The sequence below is a fragment of the Trematosphaeria pertusa genome (assembly GCF_010094035.1).
Source record: "Trematosphaeria pertusa strain CBS 122368 unplaced genomic scaffold BU26scaffold_9, whole genome shotgun sequence".
Taxonomy (NCBI): Eukaryota; Fungi; Ascomycota; class Dothideomycetes; order Pleosporales; family Trematosphaeriaceae; genus Trematosphaeria; species Trematosphaeria pertusa.
Genome location: NW_022987220.1, coordinates 947,068 through 958,055, shown reverse-complemented (window position 1 = coordinate 958,055; position 10,988 = coordinate 947,068). Strand labels below are relative to the sequence as shown.

Sequence of the window (10,988 nt, the reverse complement as noted above, 5' to 3'; positions counted from 1 at the left end):
CGGCTGGCGGTATCTTGCGTCGAGAAAAAAAGGAAGAGGGCTCCTATTGTTTGGGCAAGGAAGGAACTTTCTGTGAAAGTTTACTCAGTGAGGAGACCATTGAACTGCCGCTGGTTCTATCCTTCAGTGGCTGTGTAGCAAGAGATCAATACCGAGTCTCTTGTAGGCACGGACCCAGCCTAGTAAGCACTCACGTTGATTGTTTCAGAGCGTATGTTTGGCCATCTGCTTCTCCATTTCCTCTCGACGAAACGCGGGACCTGCCTCATCCAATCAGCATAGTGACGCGGTATATCGAGCAACCCATTTCGAACGTCCGAACAGATCCGCCAGTAGGGCACTCTGGATATGGTCTTTGATCTGCCCCCTGTGGTTGCTAGCTTGCTTACCGCTGTAGCCGTCGCAAATACTGGTTGGGTTCGAAGTCGCAGGACCAATCATCACTGGCTAGGCACAGCTGAGAATGCGCCTTCGTGTATGCATTGTTTGGCGCGCGACGGGGTACTAACTTCCGCCTTCTTGGGTTTCCCCTTGAATTGTTTAGACAAGTGCACAGCCGTGACTAGGGCTTGCATTTGGAGAGATATGTAAGGAGGGTTGGAGGATGCGGAGTCTGCTCTGTTGGTGACAAAAACCCGCGGGTATGGATCGAAACCAAAATGCTTCGGCGAGCTCCATGGGTGTTCGCAGATGAGGAAGGAAACGTGCAGGCAGTTCGGTGTTCCCCATGCGCGGAGTGCAGTTACTCCAGAACCCACCCCAGATTCCGGACTAAACCAGGCAGCCAAGGCGTAGATTCCTGAAGCCTGATTGGATGCGACGGCGCAGAAGGATTGCATCTAATTACCTTATGTAGGTAGGAGTAGGGGAGTAGCACACTATGCACTGCGCCTCCTCCTACAAGCCAATTGCAGCTCCGGACGTTTCCGCTCCGTTTATGGAAAGGAAGCTAGACTTATACTCTGCCTTGTCGAGTGTAGAAAGCGTTTTAAACATGACTGCCTGGTCCCTTCCTGTTTCCTGTTTCCTGTGGCACTGAGGCCTTGGGGCATCCTTCGGATGACGCCGGTCCACTACACTGCCCTACGTGCGGGGCTGCAGAAAGGAGATGAAAATGAGACAGGGCTGCGCGATCCTATGTGCGGAGTTGCAGGAAGGGGATGGCGATGAGAGCAATCTACCAATCTTTTCGAGTTGCGAAGTAGACTGAGGCCTTGACTTTGTTTCGATTGCACTGCCCAGAATGCGGAGTTACGAAAAGGAGAAATGAAAGCAAGACAGGGTCGTATGAGATGTAAGAGCACTGCCAGGATACTCGCCATCTTATCCTTCAGCGCCTTGTCAGTGGCGTAGTAGTAGTAGCAGTAGTGGTGGTCGGGCGAGAGACGCAAGGAGCTCGACCGGAAACGGCACACCGCGATGCGAACGGTGGTGCGATAAATTTAGGCACCACGAGGTGTAATGGCTAGGGTAGAGTTGTACATCAAGATGTACCCAGGTCAGGGCGGAACTGCCGAGATCCTGTGAGCATGCAATCTCGGACCCTGCATGCAGTCAGCACTTTGGCCTACAGTATACGACCCAGAGGTACGGTAAGCAGCTCGATTGCTCCGGCTGATGCTAGCAAACCTCTGCGACCAGGTGAACGGGGCTGCTCTTTCGTCTAACCTGGCTCGCAAATAGGGCGGGCTATACCATTCTTATGCTCTTTCGCCTTCTTGAGGTCGCAACCATCGCGGAGTGACGTCTCCGCAGACTTTCCTCCAGTCCAGGTTGCACACGCCGCTGGATACCGTATCTGCGAGTGCACGCGTGAGCATCTCCTCGACTAGTCGAACGCCACTCTTTGTAGAGTCTCATCAATATCCGAACTGCCACCTAGATACTGAAAAGCCACCGACTTGCGAAGATAGTTCTATTCGAAGTTGCGCAGAGACAAGACTCGCGCGAGTGGGGAACTTTTGTTGTTCGATGGAAAGATGATGCTGCGGGCGTTCTTCTCCAAGAACCATTCTTAGTGTGATATCACGCGACCTCAGTGGCAGTGGCATCGCGGAAATGTGGCAGTGAGATCGAGAGTGAAGGATAGAGTCAGAAGGCGACAGTGGTGGGGGTCATGGAGAAGTTCAGGCCTCCAGCGAACAGTCAGACAGCGCAGTCGCCTCAGTATCCACGCTGTGGCGAGCGGATTGCAGATTGAGCATTCGAGAACGTCTTGAAGTGACGGGGCGTACACCGAGGAGCTATCGAGATTAGTCGCGTGTGCTGAAGCGCTTCTGTTGAAGAGTCTGCACAGCCGCGACTGCCTCTACACTGACCAATCCTCGTATCCCTTTAGCAGTTCCTCAGAACTCGGCCCTCTGAAGGTGTATATGGTCACGTACCGGTGAAGGAGTGTTGCATCGCTTCTGACTTCCGCTTCAGGTGGATGCCTCGGATACGATTCAGACCGACAGGCCGCAGGTAGAGCATAGAGTCGCCATACGCGAGCTCCATGGAGACATTACCCCGGCGCTTATAGGGCATATTAAGCGGCTGAGGCCTACTTGAAGGCCACGGTCGGACCTCAACAATAGACGCACGTGGCCCGGGAAATGCCATACGCCCGTAAAAGTCTTCCATGGCGCCACCGCGAGTGATCAAACACGAGGAAGAGGATCCCAAATGCTAGGAACGAGAGACATGCATCAAGAAAGGGCCCATGGCGCGATTGGGGGCCGGGGCAGGGTGCAGCTGAAAGGTTGGCACGTGGCAAGCGATGGTTCACGCTCGGGAGCCCCCGGTAGCAGATGATGCGTAGGATGTGTATCACCTAGATCCAATATTGCAATGTAAGAACTATCTTCGCATTAGGCTTCTGGAAGAGCGAAGAGGAGTGTCGAGGTTACGGACGGAACGACTTGGGGCCCGCGTCGGTAGTCCGTGCACGGCGGGCCCGATGCGGGCCGAACGCCTTTTCCTTTCTTGTCCCTGATCCTTCACCTCTCCTCAACGCCACCCTCTATCTGACCTCATCGACACGACCGCAGTAGTCGCGCGCGCTGCGACCTGTCGCCCTTCCATCGTAGGCTGCCGTCTTCCGAGTAGCGCGGCCCGCTGATCCGCCAGCTTTTCTCACAAAAACAGTAACCGGCGTCAGCCTTCTTTCGGCCATGCGTCTCCAACGGTTCGCGCTTCATGACCCAAAGGGGATTTGAACTGTGTCCGTATCCTTTTCGTCAATGCCTGCATCCTGCAGCGTTTCTTTTCCTCATCCTTCGCCGTCTTCATAATCTCGTCAAAATACCGGACGCGTGAATTCTTTCGTATTTCCAGTCTTTCGGTCTACGCAGGTCTGACCACCTCCCAATGGTAGCGCCGAGAAGGCACTCCGATGTCTTGTGGCTGCGCAGTGCAAAATCGTAGAAACGACTAACCTATTCGACAAGTCAGCCTCGGGCATTACCCAATGGCCTACGGGAGACTTCGCTCCGATGACGTACATCCAGGTACCCTATCCCCAGCTATCCGGAGTCGCTTCAGCCATCTTGTACCATGTTGATTACTACACGATCTCGTCTCTCGCCTCACGCGATGGATACTGTCGCTCTTGATTTGGCAGCCCTGCGGATACTTCCTTGCTCCGATCTCGCCGTGCTCCCCTGTGTCGCTTTCGCCTGTCGGACCTTACTACGCAAATACCATAGTATGCCCTGCCACAACCTCGCCTTTCCAACTCGCGGCCGCAGTTCCACCAGAAGCACAGTAGCCGCTTCTATAGGCCTAAAGCTCGGTCTTCCGGGTTACCCGCTCGATGGATTCTGACCCGATGACCTGGAAGAAGCTACAGTACGAAGTCACCCTGTACCTGCATTTTCTCGCTCACTTACAGCGTCACGAACGTGCAAGCCACCCCTCTGTTTCACTTCTTGATCACCTACCCTGGGAGAAATTCAAGGGTTACCACGTGCATCCCTTGTCCGAACCTCTACTACACGGGCGCCACCAATACACAAGAGCTAGTCATGGGGTACAGCGAGCGCTTAAGCTTACTGCCGATATCCTACGGTTGCTGCCTACGCCCGAGCGCTGAGTACCTCTGCTCCATGAGGCGGAGCAACGATGGGGGCAAGATGGGAGTCGAGCGGGAAGTATATTAAGTCCACCCTCTACCCGGTATGCACTTCATTTCTGTCTGCATCGCTACCGACATTCTTTGATTAACTTCCGTCCGATAATATGGGTCTCTTCACACTTTCGTTCATTTCCCTTCTTTCCCTTGTTGGGGCTTCCCCTCTTGCTTCTAGTCGCTCATTGAAGCACACAGTTATGCCCAGGCAAGCTTCGCCTGGATTTCCTGGCTGCTTCTATCCTGCGGGATGGACAAATTGCAACACAAAGGATGATCGGGGCTGCTGGGTAAAAGATCCTAGTGGCAAGAAATACGGCATCGACGATGACTACGAAGACGTGATGCCTACGGGTAAGATCTAAGCGCTGCGACGAGAAAGACTTAGCTAACAGTGTGATAGGTGTTACGAGAACGTACAATCTGGAAATCACTGAGCAGACAATCTCTCCAGATGGCTTTCCAAGGGCCCATGCTCAGGTTATCAACGGAAAGTATCCGGGCCAGCTGATCGAAGCATGCTGGGGCGACACTCTCGTCGTCAACGTGAAAAACTCGCTGAAAACCAATGGAACAACCATTCATTGGCATGGTCTTCGCATGCTCGGAGAAAACGAGATGGATGGAGTAAACGGTGAGTGAAAAAGGTCCAGCTCCCGCTAGAGAACCTGACTGATGAACATCAGGAATCACCCAGTGCCCAGTCCCGGAAGCCGACACTTTTACCTACAAGTTTACGCTGCGCCAGTACGGCCATACGTGGTATCACAGCCATTATAGCTCTCAGTACTCTGAGGGTGTTGCCGCTCCCCTTCTTATTCACGGCCCCAACACCGATAACTGGGACGAAGAATGGGCTCCGATAATCGTCACCGACTGGTTCCACACGCCGGCTTACGAAGCCTTCCACCAGTCGCTCGTCGCCTTGCCGCCCTCTGCCGACTCGATTCTGGTCAACGGCACCGGTCGCTTCAACGGAGGCGGTTCCTACTTCCAGCAAAAGTTCGAGCAGGGCAAGAAATATCTTATCCGAATCGTCAACGGCGGTACTGATTTTGACTTTCACTTCTCGATCGACCAGCACGTGTTGCAAGTTGTTTCGGCCGACCTCGTGCCAATCAAACCTTTCTATACCAATTCCCTTCACGTCGGTATCGGTCAGCGCTACAGCGTCATCGTCACCGCCAACCAGACGAGCTCGAACGGGAAATTCTGGCTCCGCACAGAGTATGCCGCTGGCGCGTGTCAGTTCGACCAGCCAAATTTTCCCTCTGGCCAACCGGACACCCAGCGAACCGGCATCATCAGTTACGCTAACGCCGGAAGCGGCGATCCAACTACGAGCCGATGGACTGATCCAGTTGGATGCGCAGATCCACCCATCGAGCCTCATATCAAATGGACTGTGTCCGCGCCACAGAACGATATTCTCAAGAACACCTACTACGCGGGTAACGATCGTCTGACCCAGTCCCATGGTGCTTTCCGGTGGGAACTCGCAGATACGCCCATGTGGCTCAATTTCTCCAAGCCCACGATCCTGAGCTTGGCTAATACTACATTCGACCCAGAGTATGCTGTCGCGAAGTGTACGTACTCTACCCTCAATACATAGTAGTTTCAGTGGCTAACTATCCGCCCAGATCCTTACACCGACGGTGAAAAATTCGTCTACATGATCATCAACTCCGGCAACGGCACCCAAAACATGTTCTCCGGAACCCACCCGATCCACCTCCACGGGCACGACTTCGCCATTATATCACAAGGCGACGGGCTCTTCGACCCCAACAACGCGAACCTCAACCTGAACAACCCGCCCCGCCGCGATGTCGCTATGCTACCTAATAACGGGCATCTCGTCATTGCGTTCAAGCCCGATAACCCCGGCGTTTGGATCATCCATTGCCATATTGCATGGCATGCTGGATCTGGCCTCGCGCTTCAAATTCTGGAACGCCAGAGCGAGATCGCAAACAGTATTGGCAGCCTGCAACAAGTGAAGGATGGCTGCAGTAAGTGGGACTTTTGGCTCAAGACGCATCCTAATGTGTGGGATTATTCGAAGCAGGAGGATTCTGGGGTTTGATTTCTTTGCATATATATATACCCCTTTCCTTGTGTTCCATCGCCGTTTTCTTTTCGGTTTCATCTCGGCCCGGGTAGGAGGGATGCCATGGGCCGTCGGCGTTGTTTGGAGTTCTTGTGTTGCTCTTCTGGGTTGGATTTTACTCTGTTCCGTCTACATTCCTGCGCATCTTTCTCTCCTCTTATCTTCGCTCAACCGCCGCCTAATATTCAAATCGCTTCCACCGCTGATTCTCCTTCTCGTCTTTTCTACACTCAGCAATGAGCTACCTCTCCTATCTCCGCCTCCTTTTCTAGCTTAGCCTACGGCCGCATCTGGACTTGCACATAGCAAATACCCCCAACGGCCATCGCAGTACATATACAACACAAACATTCATAATCTTCATCAACGCTATGCGCCTAGCGTCTTGCGTCTCTATCAATCCGATAAAATCAACCCCCATGCTGCTCACATACATAGAAAGAAGTTCGGCGCCTCGCAAACGCAAATTGGGATCCTCGGCCGCCGCGCTCCCTGCTCCCATCCTGTACGACCGTTGGGATCGTCTACGCAGATACCGAAAACAGGTGCATGAGGAAGAGGATCTGCGCATGCAGCACGGCGTTCGAGCGGTTATTTCTAGTAATGTAACGTAGGTCAGGTCACGGCGGCGGGTATATCGGTACCGGCATGGCTGGGTGCTTGGTGTGGAAAGCTATGCCTGAGGACCTTTAGTCTAGGGACGATAACAGGCTTGCTCGGGCGTTGAAATCAGCGCTAGATGTTCAAGGGGTTTTCTGTTGTCGGGAGAGGAGAGGAGTGGTAGCATGGTTGGAGATCGCACTCGGCAAGCATACTTCTGGGGACTGGCTTCGTTTGTGCTCGGCTTGAAGTCCTTCGGCGTTCTGGATAAGCAGGCTACTGCTACTCTATCACAAACCGCCTCGTTCGGACGCGGTGAAGCCGGCACAACTCGCTGACGATCATTTGATTCCGATTGCTGCGGATAGATGTCGCACATTCCATCCCTCAAATTACCCAAGTATGAACCGCACAAGACGCCAAATCCCTCGTTACACCATATTCCTAGGCTGCACGCCCCTCGCAGCCTCATACGGCGGCGGCTCCTCAGACGGCACACTCCTCAACGGAATATGATCCCGGCCCGCATACCCCGTATCCGCACCCCTATGCGCGAAACCCTCATACGCCTCCCCTCCCGCCTTCCTCCTCCCCCTCGTCTTCTTCCTCCTGGCAGTCCAAACGAGCAACCCGGCGAGGACAATGAATATGACGGCGACGATGGCGCCGTACATGATGTTGTGGTAGCTGCCGCCGGAAAAGCGGAACCCGAGGAAGCCGTTCAAGGCGCCGCCGGCGAGGACGCAGGGGCCGAGGTAGAGGTGGATTTTGCCGAGGAGGGTGGGCTTCTGCGTGCGGCGGTAGATTAGGTGGTGAGTGAGGCCGAGGCCGAATTGGAGGAGGGTCAGGGCGGCGATGGTGAGGCCGAGGATTTGGTGCGCTGAGCGGACGGTGCGGGACTGTGGGGGATTTTGTGTTAGCTTGGGATCTGGGAGGGAAGGAGAGGAGGGGAGAGGGGAGAGGGGAGGGGAATACTGGTGCGAAGAATGGCTAGAGGAACTTACCTGGTTATACTCGCGTCCGACATAGATACCTAGCCCGACACCGATTACGATGAAGACCACGCCAATGCCCTGCATAATCGCATGCCACATGACCTTCTCTAGCAGCCGCAAGAACACGACGCCGATCGGGAATAGTATCACAAAAGTGCCGCACATGAGCAGACTGTGTATACCGCTCGACCAATCTCTATCTTTCTCCGGTCCACTCACAAGCTGCGCGTTCTTCATCTGCCATGCGCCAGTGTCAAAAGCAGCCAGGGCCTTCTGCGCGTCGATCGACGACTCCACCGTTGCGCTCTTCAAATCCATCGTGAAGCCGCCGTACAACGTGTGCCTCCGTATGCCAACTTCCTTGCTATCATCGTGCAGATGCCTATCGGTCGGGCCACATGCGAATATAAAGTTCTGCTTGTCGTTGTCGAAATTGAGTATGCCGTCGCTGTCGAGGTCGTCGGCTTCTCTGCGGGCGAGCGAACGCTTGAAGCTGGCGCGGTTGTTCACGTTATGGCAGAGCGCATTGACGATGAAGTAGGATTTGCCGTTGCGGTCGACAATGCCGGTCGGTCTGGCGCCTTCGGTATCGTCCAAGTTGCAGGGGATGTCGCGTTCGTAGGAGGGTTCGACGTGGCCTGTTGCGGTGCGTGGGGAGAGCGTGATGCCTGTTATTTGTGTGTCAGCCACCACGCCTCTGAGCTCAATCAAGACCCTCCTCCCTCCAATCCACTCTCAACCCAGTTCATTTCATCCCGTTCTCAGTCGTTGAAGGAGTGTGGGCAAAGAAGCAGGAAGACTCACCCTTCTCGTCCTCGCTCTTATACACAACCCACATCAAACTTCCCTTCATCTCCTTCCCGCTCCCCACCGCAACCCAACTATTATCCGCCGGCGCCTCGAGATGAAAGTACAAATCCCCCGTCTGCGTCACCGTGCTCACCGCGAAGGTAATGTTGCCGTACACGGTGCTGTGCACGAAGGCAGAGGACGCGTTCTTCGAGTCGTCATCGTCGCGCTGCGCAAGAGCCGCAATTGATGGGGAAGAAGAGGCGGTAGTTGTGCGGAGGAGGAGAGTCGTGAGCGCTGTGTGCGGCCGATCGTTAGTGGGACTGGAGGAGAGCTGGGGACAGGGCTGGGCAGAATTAAGCAACGTACTAGCCCAGACGAGCGGTAGCGCCGGGAGCCGCTTCATCATCATTGGGCCCTAATCGACCAATACGCTGAGAGATTACTCTAAGCACCACCAGAGCAACCGCTGCAGAAAAGTCAAGAAGGAAGAAAGAAGGAAGAGAAACAAAGACGCAGTGTCCGAAGCCTCGTGTGCGCGCTCCCTCATTTTATTCCATCCTGAGCTGAAGGCCTCCGCATGAGCTGGACCCTCAAAGCGCCAGCTCCCCGTCCCCGCCTAGCCAGCCACAGTGGGCACTGAGCGGCCACCAACCCATCCGACCACTAGTAGCGCATGTAAAATAAGCAGCCTGGGCAAGACGCGCAAGAGAGCCAAGGAGGCTTGCACTGCCTTAACCGTGGTCGCCGAGCAACGGCTTGACCGTCAGGTACAACTTACCAGGAAGAAAGTGCTTTGGGACGCTTCCTTCTAATCATAAAATCCGTATCATTGTTCGCCGAAGAGCCACCTCGCCGAGCCATCTGGTCAATGCTAACCCCCATTATGCTCTTGTACCAATAATTCCCCCAGGCCGACCCTCCCTTCAACGGCACGCGCCGCCGAGTATACATACCTCATAGGTAAGGTTGAAGGCCCTCAATGGGCGAAACAAAGCAAAGAAAAATTCTGCCTCTGATACCCAAAACAAGTATCCAGGCCAATTAAAACTCACCTTAAGGATTAGGCTCACACTTGTTGCACATAGCGCCACCCCACTCCATGCTTCGATCCATGTTCACCACACCGCAGCCCTCGGTGCTCTGCTCGGGAGCGCCCACTGTATAGCCAATGTATTCCCTAGGGCCGGCGGGCGGAGGAATCGGGTCCGGGAAAGGAGTCGTTGCATCCATTGGAACGCCGCGACCGCGTCCACGACTATCGTATAGACCGTTGCCTACATTGCGAAACGGACGAGCCCCTCGGGGGCCAGCAGGAGCTGTGTGGAAACCGGAGCCTGCACTGCTTCGAGGAGGCTTCTCACGTCGTGCTGCCGCTTGCCGGGCGATCTCCTCGAGCTGTAAGGCAAAGGGAGTGCTCTCCCGCACAGGGGCTTCGGTTTCCGTTGCGGCATCGGCGACCGGCTGCTCCTCCTTCTTGGGCGACGTATTGACCGTGTTACCGCGCTTACGCGTGCGATAGGGCTTGCCCTTCTTCGGAGATCTCGCGTATGGTCGGCCCATCCGGATCGGATACATGTGATAGATCCATGGCATGCCATACGCGTCGATGCCAAAGGGACCGTAGGGATGATGATCGTTCTGCGCAGGCTGAGTCCACTCAGCAGGTAAAGTCGACCTGTTGGATGCTGCCGGCACAAACTCCGGAGCAGTCGCTCGCAGATCTGAGGCGAGACTCGAGTGCAGTGAATGCTCGCTATGCGCCTGGCCTCGGTGTTGCGGTCCATACTGTTCAACCGGAGACACATTCTCTACCGAGGTGATAGGCGTAGAGTCAGGAGCCTTCTCTGAATTCGTGGTGCCCGAAGTGTCCGACTTCTTACGGCTGTAGATAATGGCCGAGTCAGTCGAAGCGGGGTCCTCTACCGCGGAGTCCTTCAACACCGGATTCTCTGTCGCGGCCTTAATAGTAGATCCGCTAGTCACCCTCGATGCCGACGTGGAAAGCATCTTGGCGATCGTCTCAGTGAAATTCGTCGACAAACTATCCTTTCCATGAGAGAAAGCTGTGTCCCCGGCAAAGGGCGTGTGCTCTGAATCAGCATGTAGTTCGACGTTTTCAAGGTATGACGCGACCATGGCATGCTTGTCAGGAAGGTCTTGAGCAGCCAGTTTGCTCGTTGAGGTCAAGCAGACCGGGGGACAATCCTCCTTGGGCTGTTGCGCCGGCGGGTTCCCGATCGCCTGGCCTGGACTGCCTCGCGATATGATTGGAGTCGCGCCTGAACTGTCAACGGTCCTCACGTGGCGTATAGATGAAACAACTGGGGTCTCCGGCAGCGGAATGTTATGTGGCTCGGTCTTTGAGTCTTGAAGTCCTTCA

At 54.8% G+C, this 10,988-nt stretch overlaps 3 protein-coding genes across 3 annotated transcripts; 1 reads left to right on the top strand and 2 right to left on the bottom strand.

Moving 5' to 3' along the window:
- Positions 1–2,252: 2,252 nt before the first annotated feature.
- On the bottom strand, positions 2,253–2,496 carry BU26DRAFT_566352 (uncharacterized protein; the record flags this gene model as incomplete). Its single annotated transcript, XM_033833510.1, has 2 exons — positions 2,253–2,332; positions 2,385–2,496. The coding sequence occupies 2 exons, from the start codon at positions 2,494–2,496 to the stop codon at positions 2,253–2,255; spliced, it is 192 nt and encodes a 63-aa protein (XP_033682373.1).
- Positions 2,497–4,308: 1,812 nt separating this feature from the next.
- On the top strand, positions 4,309–6,197 carry BU26DRAFT_566351 (multicopper oxidase; the record flags this gene model as incomplete). Its single annotated transcript, XM_033833509.1, has 4 exons — positions 4,309–4,462; positions 4,512–4,742; positions 4,795–5,697; positions 5,752–6,197. The coding sequence occupies 4 exons, from the start codon at positions 4,309–4,311 to the stop codon at positions 6,195–6,197; spliced, it is 1,734 nt and encodes a 577-aa protein (XP_033682372.1).
- Positions 6,198–7,091: 894 nt separating this feature from the next.
- Positions 7,092–9,339, bottom strand: BU26DRAFT_346426 (iron reductase domain protein). The gene is made up of 4 exons (XM_033822387.1): positions 8,975–9,339; positions 8,621–8,902; positions 7,826–8,484; positions 7,092–7,720 (listed from the first exon to the last, which is right to left on the bottom strand). The coding sequence occupies exons 1-4, from the start codon at positions 9,015–9,017 to the stop codon at positions 7,253–7,255; spliced, it is 1,452 nt and encodes a 483-aa protein (XP_033682371.1). The 5' UTR covers positions 9,018–9,339; the 3' UTR covers positions 7,092–7,252.
- Positions 9,340–10,988: the final 1,649 nt, after the last annotated feature.

What these genes read in the sequence shown, in the direction of transcription:
- BU26DRAFT_346426 (XM_033822387.1), bottom strand. Translation starts at nt 9,017, where the DNA reads ATGATGATGAAGCGGCTCCCGGCGCTACCGCTCGTCTGGGCTA. An exon ending in GCTACCGCTCGTCTGGGCTA is followed by an intron (nt 8,903 to 8,974) that starts GTACGTTGCTTA and finishes GGCCGCACACAG; the next exon opens with CGCTCACGACTCTCCTCCTC. An exon ending in TAAGAGCGAGGACGAGAAGG is followed by an intron (nt 8,485 to 8,620) that starts GTGAGTCTTCCT and finishes CACAAATAACAG; the next exon opens with GCATCACGCTCTCCCCACGC.